The sequence below is a fragment of the Arachis hypogaea genome, chromosome 17, assembly GCF_003086295.3.
Source record: "Arachis hypogaea cultivar Tifrunner chromosome 17, arahy.Tifrunner.gnm2.J5K5, whole genome shotgun sequence".
Taxonomy (NCBI): Eukaryota; Viridiplantae; Streptophyta; class Magnoliopsida; order Fabales; family Fabaceae; genus Arachis; species Arachis hypogaea.
The window spans coordinates 123983547-124001839 of NC_092052.1; the positions used below are offsets into that span (position 1 = coordinate 123983547).

General features: G+C 30.0%; 3 protein-coding genes across 3 annotated transcripts; 1 reads left to right on the top strand and 2 right to left on the bottom strand.

The window, feature by feature from the left end:
• Window positions 1-1393: 1393 nt before the first annotated feature.
• LOC112765256 (bidirectional sugar transporter SWEET1) lies at window positions 1394-3472 on the top strand. Its single transcript, XM_025811172.3, has 6 exons — window positions 1394-1622; window positions 1708-1744; window positions 1824-1919; window positions 2197-2476; window positions 2705-2824; window positions 3021-3472. The coding sequence occupies exons 1-6, from the start codon at window positions 1589-1591 to the stop codon at window positions 3192-3194; spliced, it is 741 nt and encodes a 246-aa protein (XP_025666957.1). The 5' UTR covers window positions 1394-1588; the 3' UTR covers window positions 3195-3472.
• A 1456-nt stretch (window positions 3473-4928) lies between these two features.
• On the bottom strand, window positions 4929-5548 carry LOC112763832 (uncharacterized). The gene is made up of 3 exons (XM_072222022.1): window positions 5360-5548; window positions 5164-5220; window positions 4929-5090 (listed from the first exon to the last, which is right to left on the bottom strand). The coding sequence occupies exons 1-3, from the start codon at window positions 5450-5452 to the stop codon at window positions 4929-4931; spliced, it is 312 nt and encodes a 103-aa protein (XP_072078123.1). The 5' UTR covers window positions 5453-5548.
• Window positions 5549-7805: 2257 nt separating this feature from the next.
• Window positions 7806-9228, bottom strand: LOC112765257 (uncharacterized). The gene is made up of 3 exons (XM_025811173.3): window positions 8742-9228; window positions 8516-8578; window positions 7806-8075 (listed from the first exon to the last, which is right to left on the bottom strand). The coding sequence occupies exons 1-3, from the start codon at window positions 8910-8912 to the stop codon at window positions 8001-8003; spliced, it is 309 nt and encodes a 102-aa protein (XP_025666958.1). The 5' UTR covers window positions 8913-9228; the 3' UTR covers window positions 7806-8000.
• Window positions 9229-18293: the final 9065 nt, after the last annotated feature.

An 18293-nucleotide genomic window follows, 5' to 3' on the forward strand; every position in this document is an offset into this window, starting at 1 on the left:
TTTAATTAGGCCAAAAAAAAAAAGAAGAGACACAAATTTTCAACAAGATAAGAACACCTACATATTTAATTAGTAAAGTATCGTTTTTGTTTCCAATATTTGGGGTAAGTTCTATTTGTGTCCCTAACGTTTAAATCGTCCTATTTGTATCTTTAACGTTTATAAAAGTGATTCAATGCTATCCTACTATCAATTATACTAACAAATCATATTATATTTTTTAATTATTCTCACTTGGATGTATTCATTCTCAATTAGGTCTCACTTGGATGTGTTCGATTTTAATATTATACCCACTATTTGTGTTTAGATTTAATTATGTCCCTAGAAAAGTGAATTATGTAAATGTTGTAGGAATTAGTTTCAACATTTGATGAGCTATTTTTCGGAGTAGATCATCGATTCTATGTATTCTAACTTCAAGAAGAGATTTTTAAAACTTAAACTAAAATCCTCATGATGTGTAATTAACAAGAATAACATTGAATCACTTTTACAAACGTTAAGAATACAAATAAGATGATTTAAACGTTAGGGATACAAATAGAATTTACTCCAACGTTGGGACAAACAATACTTTACTCTTTCATATTTCATGTATTAAACTAAACAGTAAACACCATTAAAGAAATACCTTCCTTTTTTACAGCAAAAGTATGGCATAAAAATCATAACCTAAATTTTTATTTATTTTTTTATTTTCTCTCTTAAATATAGTGGCAGAAGGTATAGTCCCGTGAGCCATGAATATGACATATCCTAGCATGGGCATCTGAATTTCTGAACCTCTCATTTTGGCGCATCTCTCAAACAAACAAACTATATACATACGCATATACGTACCTCATACATGTTCCTCAAAATGGGGCTCACAAGTCACAAGTCACACCCTTAACCCATCAAATACCGTATTTACTAATTGCTACTACTGTCACTAATTTACTAGGAAATACGAATATTTGTTGTTGTGTCTGTATATCAGATACATTTTAAACATGATATTTATTAATAATTATTATCTGTTGTGTTTAATCATATCTAAATATAAAAATAAATTTTTTTAAACACACTTTGACACTCTTAAATATCAGCACGTATCAGCGTATTCAATATTATTCCTAACATATATTTTTAAAATAAGTTTAAAAATAATATATATTATCATTTATTAAAATAAAAAATATTTTAAATACATTATATAATTAAAAATTATTTTATATTTTATATATATGTCGTATTTTTGTATCTTATAAAATTTTAAAATTTGTGTATCTACATGTTTGGTATCGTGTCTGATATCCATGTTTGTATCATCCGTGCATAATAGCTCATTTAATTAATTAATTAATTAATTACCTTACCATGACACCAAAAAAGAAATTAATTATCTTACCTTCTTTTAATTCTTTCTATATAAATAAACCACACTCTCTATCTTCAAATCTTCACTCTTTTCTCCCTATCAAACTAGTATCACATCTTGATTGATTAGCCTGTTTCCATTTCTCAAGAAACTGAATCCATTCATTCTCTGAGCTACCTTACATACATTGCTTCAACAAAGAAACGAAAAAAGATTCAAAGAAAAATGGAGATTGCACATTTCTTGTTTGGCATATTTGGTGGGTTATACTTTTGTTTTTTGTTTTCCATATTGTTTAGTTTCTTCCTCTGTTTTTCTCATTCTGCTTCTTCTTTTGGTGCCAGGGAATGCTTCTGCTTTGTTCCTCTTCTTGTCTCCAGTGTATGGATCATCACATTCTTCTTTTCTCCTTTTTTTTTGTCAGTGATTAATAGTAATAAATCTGGATTTGTTTTTGTAGGATCACATTCAAGAGGATTATTTGCAACAAATCCACTGAAAAATTCTCGGGCGTTCCTTACGTTATGACACTCCTCAATTGTCTTCTTTCTGCTTGGTCACCTTTCTTTCTTTTCTTTTCTTTCTTAGTTTCTTTTGTTTTCTTTCTTTCTTAGATGTGTAGTTTAATTTAATGATTAAGCATAGACTATACAAAAGCATGTCTTTCTTACTATTTATATTTTTGTCAAAATTATACCTTATCATATTGAAGATAAACTATACACTTGTTTTTTCTTGATTTTATTTTTATTTTTTTTTTAAGATGAAAGTAAGTACAAAAGTGTTAACTTTTTTTCTTTCTGATTTTATTTTTTTAATAAAAAAACAAACAGGTATGGGTTGCCATTTGTGTCACCCAACAATATATTGGTATCAACTGTGAATGGTGCAGGAGCAGTGATTGAAATCATTTACGTCTTGATCTTCATCATTTTGGCACCGAAGAAGGAAAAGGCCAAGATTATTGGTCTCTCCGCCTTTGTTCTTACTGTGTTCGCAGCTGTAGTTTTTATTTCCCTTTTTGCCCTTCATGGCAATTCCAGGAAACTCTTCTGTGGCTTAGCTGCCTCCATATTTTCCATAATCATGTACGGTTCACCACTCTCAATTATGGTAAGCTTACCTTGTTTCCATTTTATTTCATATTTTTATTCAATTAATTAATCTTGCCCTATGATTTATAGAATTCATCAAAATTAAACAAACCATGCTATATTAAAATATTAAAAATACACATTAAAATACAAAATATATATTAAGAATTAGTTTAACTTTTAGTGATTTATTTTTTGTGCGTACATAATATTTTTGTATATTTATTGATTATGGATTTATGTGCAGAGGCTAGTGATCAAAACAAAGAGTACAGAGTTCATGCCCTTCTTCCTCTCACTGTTTGTGTTTCTATGTGGCACTTCATGGTTTATCTTTGGTCTTCTAGGCCGTGACCCTTTTGTTGCTGTAAGCACTTTTCTAAATTATATGCAATTTTAATTCCAAAAATATTAGTAAAAAATAATAAATTTTGCTGACTCTTGAACATTTCTCGTTTGCTATTTAGGAAGAGAATTTCAATTATTAAACCATTGAGGGACTATTTTGTCAACAAACTGATTGATCGTCTTTGAGAATTAAAATAGTAATTTTTTATTTTCAGGTACCAAATGGTGTTGGTTCTGCATTGGGGGCAATGCAACTAATATTATACTTCATATACCATGACAAGAAAGGTGCTACAAAGAACCAAACTCAAACAGAGGAAGAATCCATGGAGATGGGACAACAACAAGGGAAGCAATCCAACAACACAAATGGAACTACACAAGGATAATGATGAATCATGATGACACATGTTTTGGGTCTCAAAAACATTTGTCCAACAACATCAAACTGCTACCAACTTTGTCATTTGTAGTAGCTGCACCATGTTGTATGCAACTCATACTATAGCCAAATGCTCTTCTTTTCTACACTCCCCCCATTAATGCTTGTAATTTGCTTCTTCTTACTTGTGACATTGGCTGTTTGAGCCAATGGTACTGCATGGAAAAACAATATCAATGGATCTTAGTAGCTTCTTCCTCACTCAGGAAGAATTTTCTATTATAATGACTTTTCTTGAGCACTGATATAAAAGAAAGAGTATGAAAATTTGTCATTAGTTGGTTTAAGTAATTTTATATTTATATTTAACTCCAAGGAATGTGATACCAAAATAATACATGTGATGTATGGGGGATTTAATGGGGTTTTGGAAAAAAGCTAGGAAGATTTGTTTTTCATTTTTATTTTTTATCTTTTACTTAAAGATAAGAAATATTATAAATAATATTTAAATACATTGAAGAATAAGCATTTTACTATTACTCTACTAGAATAGAAATCACACTAAAACTTATAATGATAAAATAAAGACTCAATTATAATTTTTTCAAATTTTTAATTAGATCTTTATAGTTTAAAGTTTAGAATCGAGTCTCTGTATTAGATAAATATTTTAATTAGATCATTTCTAATTATTTTCTGTTAAAAATACAAACTCTTTAAATTTTTGTTTTTATTTGTTATGTACAATGAAATATAGAATATTCTAAAAACAAATATTCTAAAATTATTGTATTTTTCTGAAAAATAGTAAATAATAAAAAATCTAATTATAAATTTTTATAAGAAATTTTTAAACAGACAAAAATTAATTAAACCTAAAATAAATAGGTGTTCTACTAACATGGGATGGGCCTGAATACCCAGATGTTAAAAGTCTAAACCTATATTCTGAAAGGCCTATACTATTTTGCAAAACATTCCATATCACACATATGACCAAAAAAAGCCCAGAGTAAAGGATTAGGAATGTTGTATACTTATATTCACTTTTACACTTTTTATTTTTTATTAAAAATAATTAATAAAAAATTAGAGAAACTATTTTTTTTTATACCATAAAAATAAAAACATACACAAAAAATGGCAAACATTACTTCTCTTTAAAATAAATGTTTCATTTTCCAAGCTCTAGACTCTCAAAATGTCTGTGTTTCACTAAGGCTGTACATTAAAAAATCAAAATATAGTTAACCGATTAAAAAACTATAATCATATTTTAGTTAACTAATTTAAGAAAATAATTTTAAAATTTGTGTTCATATATTTTAAAATTGGTTAACCAAAATTAAATTAAAAAAAATTAATTTTTAACTGATTAACCGAAACTAAACCAAAATTAATTTTTAACAAATTTTAATTTTAATTTTTTAGATTAAAAATTTAATTTTTTAAAAAATGGTTTTTTTAAAAAACCAGTTTTTTTTCTAAAAACCGATTTTTTATCCAAAAACTGGTTTTATTTTTTCAAAAAACAACTTTTTTTTTAACAAAAGCTAGTTATTTTTTTTAAATTGATTTTTATTTTTATAATCGATTAAAAATTAATTTTTAAATTTTATAACCGATTAATAACTAATTTTATAATATAAACCAATTTAGTTAATTAATTATAATTAAATTTTTGATTAACTAAAATACAAGTTTAATTTTTGGATCCTATATTTCACTACAAAAGAACTTACATTGATGTGTTCTTCGTATTGTTGTTCTTTTTTGGTGATTCCTTTTCCTTTGTATCCTCATGCGCCACCTCTCTATCCACCTTCACATCGTCATCACCATGCTCTTTTTTTATGACCCTTTCCATTTTAATACCCATCACCTCCTGATGAACCTTTGCCTGTAGAATCAAACAACATAAAACAAAAAGGATAAAATAAAAAATATAATTTAAAATTTATCAAATCACCTACTGGATATTTGTCCTCCTCGGGATTTTGCTTGTCAGTGTAAATACCAGCAGCAGCAGCCTACAGATTATAATATCAACAATGTAAGACAAGAGAAAAGACAAGAATAAATTAATTAAATAAAAAATGTTAAAAGTAAAAGAAATGAAATATATGGTATCAAAATTGCATTATCTCATCAATATTCACACACCCTCACCCTGAGTGACTCTAACTGTTCTTCACTAATTGTTTTGTGTTGCATGGAATCTGGTCTTCTTGTAAATCTTGCTGGTCGCCTGCTTAGAGCCATTGAATTATTTCAAAAATATTATGAAGCCTAGTATTTTGAGTGAAAAGCTTCTTCTCAACAATGGTGCTATATATACATACAAGCTAGGATGGAAAATAAAAGCCATGCATATATTGTGCTAGCTTTTTGGTGCAAAGGAGTATACCCATTTTTAAATGAGGTAGAACTTTTAAAAGAGACTTTCTTTAAGTAGTGTATTAATTAGGAATATGTTTTAATTAAAAATTAATTAAATAATATTAAAGACTGATCAAAAGCTGAATTTTATTGTACAAGTAGCATTTTTTATTAACTAATAAGACGAAAATTTTATCAGCAATTCAATTCACAGCACACAAGCTAAATTCTAATATCATATTAAAAATTTAGAATTGAATGATTAGATGATCGAATTCAATTCCAAAAAATAATTAATTTAAAATTAAAAATTTTTTATGCAATTAAATCACTCCATAAAAAGAAGTGAAATTTCTATATGCAAAGCACACACCATGCACATGAGTACACGAGTTAAAGGTGCCATGGTAATGTTTTACTTGCAACACCTTGTAAAGTGTAATAAATAAATACCGTGCTTGTTTGGACGCTATTTTAAAAAAAATATTTTTTTAATAATTTTTTAAAAGATTTTTTATAAAAAAAATAAAAGTAATATCAATTATATTTGAATAAAATAAGATAAAAATATATTTTTGTTTATTTATTACGTAAAAGGTATTTTTTTTAAAAAAATAATCTTTTAAAAAAATATAAATTGTAGCTTTTTAAAAAAAATATTTTTTTATTTTCTAATACTTTTATTTTTATTATTAGAAATTTGCCAAACACACTAGAAAATAAAAAAAAAGATCTTTTTATTGAAATTTTTTTTATCAATTTAATGATGTCCAAACAAATACAATATCTATATAAAATAAGACAACCTCCTATTTATTAATAACTTATACAACAAATATTCTTTTTCAATTTTTTTAATCATTTTTAATTCAATGTTAAAAGCATATTCTTTTATTTAAGAGATAAAAATAAAAAAATTTAAAAACTCTGCATATGTATATTATATTATGTTATATTATATTATATATAAATAAAATTTTTATAGAAAAAATGAGGTAAATATATTTTATTGACCAACATAAAGTATTTTTTCATAATATTTTATAATTTTTTTTTCTGGCACAAGTATTTTTTTTTCTAAAAAATATAGATAAAAAAATCTTTAATCACCCATAAATATGATAAATAAGAGTTATTTTTAGTTTTAAGATACTTATACAAATACATACAAAAAAAATTGAAGTCATCACAGTTGTTAACGTACATACAAAGTAATTAAATAACATACATACAAATTTGTTAACGGCTGTATAATTAACGTGCTGCTGGATAATGCACACAACATAAAGAAAAACGTACATACGAAGTAACTCTCCCTTGATTTATCTTGCTTTGCTTTATAATTGTATGAGCTTGTTTGAGCATTACAGCAGTCACCAGTGGGCAATGTTTCTCACCTTCTACATGCATGTTTATTTTGTACTCTTGTAAGTCCACCATTTGTCTATGTATATTTATTCCCTATTTTCTGCATAGAATTGAGAAAACAATTATTACATATATCTATTGATGTACAATAAGACATATATATTTTAATGAATCTTTTAAGTATGTATGCATATTCTGTTTTATTCTAATTCTTAGTTACAGTTTTTTTTTTCTAATGATAATTTGTGTGATTTAATAGTATTTTTATAAGACATTTATTTCAAACAGCTAAACCTTATTTCACATGTATTTTTGTATATATTTATTGTTTGTTTGACTTTTAAAAAATTAGTAACAAATTAATCCTAATTTTCAATTGAAAAAATTGAGTACCAAAAAATGTCTCCTTTTTTTTTGTGCGTAAAAATGAAAATATTTGATTGGAAATGATTTTGGGAACCAAAATAAAATTAACAATAGCTTATAATGTTCACAAACATTGGCATTGTCAATTATATATTAAATTTTATGGTATCCTTTTTTTTAGAATGTGGAAAAACAACCTTTTATATATATATAACTGATATAAGATAAGTAACAAATAACAACCGTCAATAAATTATAATTCAAATAACATAGTCTTTTTATACAGTCATATATCCTTTTTATGTTTATATCTATATCTATGTCATACAAAGAATATATATTTATATTGGATTATTAAATTCAAAATTGCTTTAATTAATGAAGTTTTTCACCCCTTGGAAATGATAATAGTTTTGCTTATGAATTAAATGTAAATTCTACAAAGCAAATTGGTTACTCCATCCATCATTTATGTACCTGTCATCAATAGACACTTTAATACTGGTTGAAGAAAACTTTAAAATATTTTATTCCATTGATTTGAATGAGAATAAGCTCATCTAAGTACAGATACTAGTACAAAGTAAGATAGATTATGGTAATATAAAAAGTTTAATTATGCCAACTAATGCAATAAAACAACATCAACATCATATCATATTCTTGTAATAATTCTTTATTGCAATCTAAGACTTTGTTATTCTTCATCATCTAAGTCAGATCCAATATTATCTTCAGTTGCATCCTTTGCAATTTCAACTGGCTGCAGACCCTAATGACGATGAAAAAAAAAAGTTAAGAAATTTTATAATAAATTTGCTCATTTGCACATATAAATCCAACATTCATTCATTATTTAAAGATCATAATGTTAGAAAGAAGAAAAAATAATCAATTTAACCGTATAAATTTAACTTATTTAATATTTATTTATTGTAGAAGATATTAAATAAGATCAAAAGTAATAAAATTAGACTTTTTTTAATATTTTTTTATCAAGTATTTTTAATTTAGGAATATAAAAATAACATGCAATAGATTTTTTTTAAATTTCTAAAATAAAAATCAGCACATGATTAAAGGTGAGAAATTTGATAATACTTTCTAGAGCTTTTGAATTTAAAAGAATAAATTATTTTTATATGTGCCAGATAATTTACAAAAAAATTAAAACAGAAGAGAAATAAATACTCATATATGTTATTTTTTTACAGCCAAAAATATTTTCAGAGCTTGTTCTCTTGGATGACTGTTGAGGACTTCAATTGCTGCCTCCTGCACAAAGATTTTAAAAATAATAATAATAACAAATTATAAAAAAATAAAAGAGAAAAACATTTGTAAACATATATCTATAAATTACTATAGAATAGAACATGAGAAAAAGAAAAGAATATAAACACTATATAATAGAATGATAAGGAAGTGAGAACGAGACCCTTGCTATATTGAGTTCTCCATGAAAGAGGGTTTTTGGTTCAGATTCAATGGAAGACATTCTTTGAAGCTGTAGTGGAGGTGGTGGTGTAACCAGAGATATTGGCGGTGCACCTACATTTGATGATTGATCATCTAATACGCCATCATTATTGGCGTTTTGTTTATTCATTTTTTTTTTCTTTCACTCCTTGCACACTTCTCTTCTACTTGACTCTATGAGCACCAACACTTTCAACTGTCTTAAATAGAACAGCAAGAGTAGTAGCATAGTGCCCCTGTTTTAGTTTCTATTGTTAACTTTAATTATTTAATACAATTAAGCAATAATAATAAAAGTTTTCCAAACGTACTCAGGTGTGTGGTGATACTCTGGTCAATCAACGACTGAACTAATGTTTTGACATTGAGTACTTTTAAAAATATTTCAGACAAAATTAAAACCTGATGTTTGAGATAAAAAGAGCATTTACTCGAATAACTTATTTCACAAAAGTAGAGGGAAAAAATGAAGCATCTTTGACTACTGTAATAATAATAATGAGAATAGAAAGAGGGATGAGACAGGTGGTATGAAGATAGCAATGAACGTGGCATCCATGGCAAAGAAGATCACAGCAATGCAAATACAAATGGCACCGTGACAGATATACAAGACTTATTACTTATGAGAGATGAATTCATAAAAGGAAGAACTTATAATGCATGGAACGTACCAACAGCAGCAACCACCACGCATCCCAAGTACATGACAAAAGACCTTTGCCTTCATCTATCTGGTGGAAGTTGGACTTTATTACTACCATATTTAATTGAATTTGTATACATCTTCTTTATTCACATATGGAAATATCTGCAACAACGTGATTTATAAGTAAGGTTGAATTAGGGTTTGTTTAGGTGAATTTTTAAGAAAAAAAAAATTTTAAGTATTTTTTTTAAAAGATTTTGTAAAGAAGTAAAAGTAATTTTATGTTTGAATAATTTATGTAAAAATATTTTTTTATTTACCAATTATGTTTGGGTATAATTATATAAAAGTATTTTTTTATTTATTTATTACGTAAAAAATAATTTTTTTTTAAAAAAAATCTTTTAAAACAATGTAAATTGAAGCTTCTTAAAAAAGATATTTTTTATTTTTTTAGTACTTTTATTTTTACTATTAAAAATTGGGTTAAGTATGGTTTTGGTCCTAAAAGTATTGCGCCAGAATCGAAACCGTTTCTCTTCTAATTTTCAATTTAGAATCGTCCTTAACTTTTTTTTTCGTATTAAAATTGTCCTTTTAATTTTTTTTGGACAAAAATACCCTCACCACTACCAACACAATTACCTCCTCCTCCACCACCACCACCACCAACACCAACACCATCGCCACAACCAGCACCACCACCACCATCACCACCACCAACACCAACACCAACACCAAGACAACCACCACCACCACCAACACAAACACCACCACTAACACCAACCAACACCAACACTAAAAACACCAAACAACAGCAACTTCTTCCATTAACAGCAATTCAGAAATCAATCAACAGCAATTCAGAAATCAAAACTAGAACAAAACCAACAATGATTCAACAAATCAAATCAGATTCAACAAATCAAGAAGCAGAAGAAGCAAAAGACGAAGCAGAAACAGAGATCGAAGCAAGAAGTAGAGGCGGCGAGGAGTAGCGGCGAGGAGTAGCGGAGCGGAAGCCGACGATGAGGAGGAGGTCACGGTGGCGATGACGAGGGTGAGGAAGAGGAGCGGAAACGGCTCGACGAGGAGGGCGAGGCGCGAGGGCACGACAGCGGCGGCGAGGACCCCTTCTCTCCCCCTCCTCCCTGTTTCTCCCTCCCTTTCTTTCTCTCCCCACCCCCCGCTTCTCTGTATCCCTTTCTCTCCTTTCTTTCGGCAATGGTGACGGTAGCTCCAAGCTTCGCCGGCGCCGTCCCCCTCCCCTCCCCTCCCCCTTCGTATACCCTTTTCTTTCCCCCCCAACACACGTTTTTTTTTATAACTTATTATTAAAATAGGAATAGGGTAGTTTAGGAATTAAATTAAAAATTTTAATAAAAAGGACGATTTTAATACGAAAAAAAACGTTAACGACGATTCTAAATCGAAAATTAGAAGAGGGACGGTTTCGATTCTAGCGCAAAACTTTTGAGACCAAAACCATACTTAACACTTAAAAATTTATCAAACATGTTAAAAAAATTTCTTTTTTTCATTAAAAAATATCTTTTTTTTTATCAATTTAAGGGTTTGATTGGGTGCCATTTTAAAAAAAAAATCTTTTTTTAAATGATATTTTTTAAAAGATATTTTACAAAAGTAAAAGTAATTTTATGTTTGGATATCTCATGTAAAAATATTTTTTATCTATCAATTCTATTTGGATAAAATAAGATAAAAGTATATTTTTGTTCATTTATTATGTGAAAATTTTTTTTAAGGAAAAAATATCTTTTAAAAAAAGATATAAATTGTAGCTTTTCAAAAAAGATATATTTTTTTAATTTTTCTAGTGTTTTTACTTTTACTATTAAAAATTTGTCAAACACACTAAAAAATAAAAAAATATCTTTTTCATTAAAAAAATATTTTTTATTAATTTAATAGTACCTAAACAAATATTAATAGTATCCAAACAAACACTTAATAATTAAATTGATAGAGCTAAAAATTTAAAGATTTAATCAGAATTTAACAGAATATAATAATATAATAAGTATAAAACATAAATATTTGACTAGATAATTATACTAAGAAAATGAAAATTAGGAATTAATTTAAGAAATGACTGCAAAAATTGAAGAGAATAAAACTTAAATATGTTCAAACTCAAACAATTAGTATAAAAGATTAACTATTATTCCAAAACATCTAGTAATTAAATACTATATAGACAAAAGCAATGGGCTATACTTTTATACTTATTATCAACACAATAATTACTTTTATTGCCGTTCATGAACACTTATGATGGATTTTGTAACACCCTAATTATCCTAAGCCTTATTTTATATCGTAAAACAAAGGTTAATTAAAGGTTACGATAATTCTAAGGTTTATATATATTATGTAAAAAGAAATAATATATTATAAAAGTCCGATAAAAAATTAAGCTCAAAAACAGAGTTTAAAAAACACAAAACATTCACACGAAACTACACTAAATAAAGCACAAGGTATACCTACAGTACCGAGACATATGAATAGATATATAAAAAGATAATAATCATAGGGATCTAGCTGCAGCTCGCGGAGTTTATGTAACACCCTCACTACCAGAATGTCACGCTTCCGACTGCGCCACTCTGATAGCAAGAACTATTAAGACTACTTTATATACTTAATATTAAAATAGGAGCCTTTGACTCGACACCGTATCGCTGATTTCTTTGAAAACCGGAAATAAATACTTTATCTTAAAAAAAAGGCATAGATTCGTATACAAGACTTCTTACGTAATAGCTTATAATGTAATATACAAATAAAACATACAACTCCTATCCCTCTTACAAAATTGTAATAACAAAGACGAGGGAAGAAAAATTATCTATTTAGTGCAATATCATATAAACCAAAACGCAGTATAACTCTTCATAATGCTCCTTTATCCAATTCCTAAAAAGGTAAAGTTGTAGGGGTGAGAACTTAACCACACGGTCTTACCACGGAGTTTCAGAATTGTCATAAGAAGATATTTAATAAGAAAATTATTTTCAAACTCAGTGATTATCATTGCCTTATGAATCTTTTAAAAACTAATAGCTAATCATTCAAAACCTTTTCAAAGAAACAATATTTAATCTTTCAGAAATCCAAAACCTTTCTTTTCTTATAAGAAAATCTTAATCAGAAACCAACCACGCAATTAATCAACACAATCATCAATTCAGCACCAAGGCTCATTCTCAAAAGTAGCACACCAGGACAAACGCAGGCAAAATAGACAAGAAAAGCACATGTTTAGGTAGCAGTTATAGCAAATAGTTCAGATAGCAATTAAGAACAGTTTAACAATTAGGCAAACCAAAACAAATTCAAACCCAAGCAAAGCATACAAATGCATATGATGCATGCCTGTCCTATGGCTAATGAGCTCATCTGTCGGTTATACAGCCAACCCGACAAGTCCGGTTTGCTAAACTATTGGACTGTCTCCCGACGCACATCCCCATGAGTCTATGCATAGCTTTTTCTCATATATATATATATATATATATATATATATATATATATATATATATATATATATATATATATATATATATATATCAAATCGCTCAATGGGGGTACCATTCCCGGAAATTTATAAATGTCCGGTCACCCTTACATCGTAGGGTCAACAGAGTATCGAGTCTCAACCTGGAGTAAGTGGTGGCAAGCCACTGCGTCTACCCAGAGAAACTCGTGTCTCAGATAATTCAAATTCATAAGCCATATGAATAATTCATTCAACTTTCATCAATATCTAAGTCATTCTCAATATCATCATCATTCGTCAATCCATATCTCATTTCCAAATTCATTCAAAAATCACATTTCAAACACAATTCTCATCATCCTTCTTTCCATTCCATTCATCAACAATCCCAATTCAAAATATAATTCTTTCTTTTCTAAATAAATCAATCTTAAAACATATAATGCTTAAAACCAAATCTTTCCAAATAATTACTTCAAACGAAACTTTCAATTTTATAAAATTTCAGCAGCATCTCCTCTAAAATTCAGACTCTGCCTTCCTTTTCGGGTCCCATCCAAACCTTCCTCAAACTCCTTTCAACCATTTCCAAATCTCAATCATTTTCCAAAACTCAACCAGTTCTAACATCAAGTTATTTTCAAATCCAACTATTTTCAATAATAAATCTTTTTCAAAATTAAACCAACTCAAATATTAAATCATTTATAAAATCAACCTAATTCAAAATTAAACCGCTTTCAAAATTAAATCATTTTCATATCTCAAATCATTTCCAAAGTCGATTCATTTATATTATCAAAAATAACTTCAAAACCAAGAAAATCCACTTTTCATAATAATCAACTAAATAACTTTTAAAACTAATTTTTTAACACCCTAGGTAAAATCCTACCCTTGAAGGCCTTTCAATAGGGTGTCACACTTGATAGAAAACCAATGAACTCAATCGTTATGTAAGGAAGAAGGAAAATACGCGTGAAGTTCTGGGTAGAAATCGAATAGGATTGAAATGACGGAGTCAAATACACTCAAAGAGGTTCGAGCAAATAGAATAACAACAAAATTCCCATGAGTACGGTTCTAAAAGAAGAAAGTGCTTTAAAGGTAATTATGATGAAAGAAAAAAGAAACCAATACATCCTAACTAATTTCATCGAAGAAACTCCCATCCTTGTGTCATGTCCTATCCTTGGTCAGGACTCTTCAGTTTTTCACGAATCGAGGTACTAGAATTCTTCCTCCAATACTTTTTTGCGCAGTGAAGATAACATTCCGTTGTGTAGGGTGAACTAAGATCCAACGAGGTTCCGGAGTGGGGGAATAGGGCACGTACTCCACCTTTGCACTCCCGCAAGAGGTCAACTCCTCCTCTGGATTCTCCTCCATTGTGTCCTCCTCTTGGCTAGGGCTGTCAGGTTCCTCTTCATCTGTCTCGAAATCTGATTCGAGATATACCACCTCGGGTGACTGTTTCTTGAGTGCTGAAGTGTTCGTATCTAGAAAGGTTACGACGGGCAGCTGGGGGTTTCTTTCTACGAAATCTTGACCTAAGTAGATAGTTTGGCGCACGGTAATAGTGGTCATAACTACCCACGCGTGCTTCGAGGGGTCATATTCGGAAGTTACCCTCGGGGGTGCTGCGTCGTCTCTATCCGCTGTACCATATTCTTCTGGAGACAGTATGGGAAAAAAGAAGGGATGAGAACTTAAAGTCTCGGTAGGAGTGCTATGTAACACCTCCATATCTATCCCCAGCTCACGTGCGGGATTTTAAAAAAGTCATACGACATGGCATGTAATATGAACCTTTTTTGTAAAACGTAAAACATAATAGGCAAAAAGGAAAGCACATAGGCAAGTCAAATAGAAAGGATAATAACACATGAAACATCACATAAATAAATATTAAAAATATAATTATAATCAAACTTTCCTTCATACTTCCTCCTTTCTTAACTTGTAGCTTTTTTGGAAGGTATTGAGCTCAAACCGGTATAAAATGGGAGTCCCCTTTTCTTACCGAAGGTTCTTATCCCAAACATTTTGGCGATCACCTTCCCTTACCGAAGGATCATCTCGATCGATCACCCTCCCTTACCGAGGGATCATCTCGATATCTTGTCTTTGGGGGTCACCTTCCCTTACCGAAGGATCATTCCCTCGGTTTAATTTACAATTAGGGTTGTTTAGGCATACACAAGAAGAAAATCATACAAGAAGAAATCATGCAAGAAGGTGGACAAATATGATGATAAAAGGGACATGTGAAATAATGAGACCCTAGTTATAAGACACCGTATATGCCTAAACTCTCTAATTAAAAAGATCTCAGTAACATAATGGCATACATTGAAAGATCATATTAAAGTACAGAAAATAGGACATATTAAATAATTGGTACATTTTTTGAACCTAGAAGAATATTAATAATATAATGGCATTAAAGATCATATAAATGCACACAATAAAATAGGGCATAATTGAATAAGATATTATAAGAAGGTATTTACTCCCGACCCTAAAGGAATATTAATAATATAATGGTATAAAAGATCATATAAATGCACATAATAAAAATAGGGTATATTAAATAATTGAATAAAACATTATAAGAAGGTATGTACTCTCGACCCTAAAGAAATATTAATAATATAATGGTATAAAAGATCATATATATGCACATAATAAAATAGGATATATTAAATAATTAAATAAAACATTATAAGAAGGTATGTACTCTGGACTCAGGAGAACATGAATGACATAATGGACAAACATGATCAATGTGGATAAAGGATGAGTAAAAGATAATTAATTCCATAAGACACGGAAACATGATAACATGCATAGATGGAAGAAAATAAAAATAGATCATACTACATGCCAAACATAAAAGTAAAGAAAAACATAATTCCCTACTCTTTCTAACGCCTATTTATTGCCTATGAGCCTGCCTCTTGTGTTTGCACACGAAATATTTTCGTAGAGGGAAGAGGGGAGGATTAGTGTTTGAGAGGGGTGATCTTCTATCTATTGGCATACCCCTATTTATATACTTTCAGTGGTATGGTGGTTTGGATAATTTTAAATTTAAAAGAATGGCGGTTATTAGATTCCTATCCATAATTCAAAATTCTAAACTCATTTCCTAACTGATTTTCAAAATTCGAATTTAATTTTGTTTCTAGAAGGGGTGAAGGGAGGTTGTTACAATTTTTTTTTCAACAATCACACACCACTCAAGCAATCAAGCAATCTGTCATTCAGTCCAGCAAACAACCACATTTATAAGACAACCATAATTACAGGCATATGTTTCTCATATTAATATCTATTTATAACAACTCTATAAGATAAAATAAATTTTAAGAAAATCCCTACTTCAATTATTTGCAATCCGCATAATTAAACGCGTTGAATCCCTTTTTTCCTCAGCTCATCACAGCGGTAGCCACAACCGCAGTTCCAAACCACTTTTGCAACAACCATAGTTACTCTAATTGCAACAAGAAATAACCGAAACTCAATCAAATAGCAAATAGCATCGCAAAACCTCATCCACATAACAAAATAGTGACTAAAAGTGTTTCGAAGCAAGAACGACTTACTGTACCAGCAAGGAACTAAAGTACAGCACAGCCACAGCTCCAGAGGTTAACTCCGGCAAGCTCCAACAGCAGCGGCTTCAGCCTGCAGCGGAAAAACTCACTACAACAACAGCTCAAAGCAAAGGCGGCAGAGAAACTTGCGGAGACCGTATAACCTGGTACAGACAACCTCAGCGACAACTCTCACGGTAAAGGTAAACTTAACGGATAAAGAAGCTGAAGCAGGGTTAGGGCTTACCAACAGACACAGCTTCAAGGGCGGTTTTCGGCGCCAGCGGCGGCGGCAAGGAGCTCCAGCAACGCAGCAGCCGCGCGGGCAAAACGATGGCGAGCCCAGCAATGCGGCGGCGACGGCAGCTCCGCGACGGTTTCCCTCACGCGCGTTCTCTGTTTGCGACTCCAACGGCGGCGGCGGCAGCGGAGAGGACGAACGGTGGCGGCGCTAGCAGCAGGATGCGGTGGCGATGGCGCAGCTACAGCAACGGTCTCCCTCCTCCTTCCTCTGTGGATCGCAGCTCCCTCTCTTCTCCCCTTCCACTGCTTCCGTCTCCCGTCTACTCTCCCCGTTCTCTCTTCTCCCTTTCTTTCTTTCTCTTTTTCTTTTTTTTTTTTTTCTGGTTTGAGCCCTCAGATCTCATATAGTTAGCTAGAAATCAACTAAAGCTTATGCCACTAGCTTTATTCACAGACTTCTTGCACCATCTAGAAGAAATAAAATAAATAAATAAATAATTATGAAAGATCGCAGTTCACAGAGTTATCGAGTGAGAGAGAGAGATTAGTACAACTCCAGCTATGAACAAAACCTATTATCTGTGGGTGTTGGTTTGTTTTTGGAGAAAGGGGTATGGCGGCTAGGGTTAGGAAAATTAGGGTTAGGGTTGTGTTTCGGGGATTAGAGTTAATCTGAAATCTAATTAAATCTCTAAAATTACTTTAAAATATTATTTAGTGTATCAAAATACTATTTGATTTGAAATCAAATACTCTAATTGAAATTATAAGGTAATATAATTAATTTTCTTTATTTATAAAAATATTAGTATTAAATTCCGAAATCTCAATTACCTAAACCAAGCAATATAAAATTCTTATTATTTTATATTTGCTAAACTTTATTATTTAAATATAGAAAATAATTCGATAATTATAAAATCAGATAAAATCTTAAATTACTTTAAACTCAATTAATCAAAATTTGCTTTAGTTTATCTTTACTAAAATAATTTCTGAGGTTAAAGTACTTAATGAATAAATAAATCAAAATTAGCTCTTAATAAGATTTTTTGAAATTTCTGGGTCTTACATCCTACCCACTTTATAAAAATTTTCGTCCTCGGAAATTAATTTGGTACAAAGAATTACTAAAATAGTTTCGAATACTTTACTTTTGCATATTTTAGAAAAGTAGGGGTCTTGGCAGATATATGTATATAATTTTTCAAATACCAAAAATCCCGTAAAACTTGGATGTAAGAAAAAAGTGTGGTCTAGAGCAAAAATTACAAGATGATCCAAAATATAGAGATCACATGGGGATACTGTTTTATCAAAACTTTAAGTGCAAGAAGGTGCAAGTGTTCTAGTTGGGTGTTCGCAAAAACAAAGCGGTATTTAGATGGCAAAAGTTTGAAAATAGGTTGACGTAAACAAACAGGATAACGTCTGCGCATAGACCTCGTACCAACTTCAGAACTGCAACTGCCCAACTCCATCAGTCACTTCACA

What these genes read in the sequence shown, in the direction of transcription:
- LOC112763832 (XM_072222022.1), bottom strand. Translation starts at nt 5,452, where the DNA reads ATGGCTCTAAGCAGGCGACCAGCAAGATTTACAAGAAGACCAGATTCC. An exon ending in AACAGTTAGAGTCACTCAGG is followed by an intron (nt 5,221 to 5,359) that starts GTGAGGGTGTGT and finishes TATAATCTGTAG; the next exon opens with GCTGCTGCTGCTGGTATTTA. An exon ending in CCGAGGAGGACAAATATCCA is followed by an intron (nt 5,091 to 5,163) that starts GTAGGTGATTTG and finishes TTGATTCTACAG; the next exon opens with GCAAAGGTTCATCAGGAGGT.
- LOC112765257 (XM_025811173.3), bottom strand. Translation starts at nt 8,912, where the DNA reads ATGAATAAACAAAACGCCAATAATGATGGCGTATTAGATGATCAATCA. An exon ending in GAGAACTCAATATAGCAAGG is followed by an intron (nt 8,579 to 8,741) that starts GTCTCGTTCTCA and finishes ATCTTTGTGCAG; the next exon opens with GAGGCAGCAATTGAAGTCCT. An exon ending in CTCTGAAAATATTTTTGGCT is followed by an intron (nt 8,076 to 8,515) that starts GTAAAAAAATAA and finishes CATCGTCATTAG; the next exon opens with GGTCTGCAGCCAGTTGAAAT.
- LOC112765256 (XM_025811172.3), top strand. Translation starts at nt 1,589, where the DNA reads ATGGAGATTGCACATTTCTTGTTTGGCATATTTG. An exon ending in AATTGTCTTCTTTCTGCTTG is followed by an intron (nt 1,920 to 2,196) that starts GTCACCTTTCTT and finishes AAAAACAAACAG; the next exon opens with GTATGGGTTGCCATTTGTGT. An exon ending in GTTCACCACTCTCAATTATG is followed by an intron (nt 2,477 to 2,704) that starts GTAAGCTTACCT and finishes ATTTATGTGCAG; the next exon opens with AGGCTAGTGATCAAAACAAA.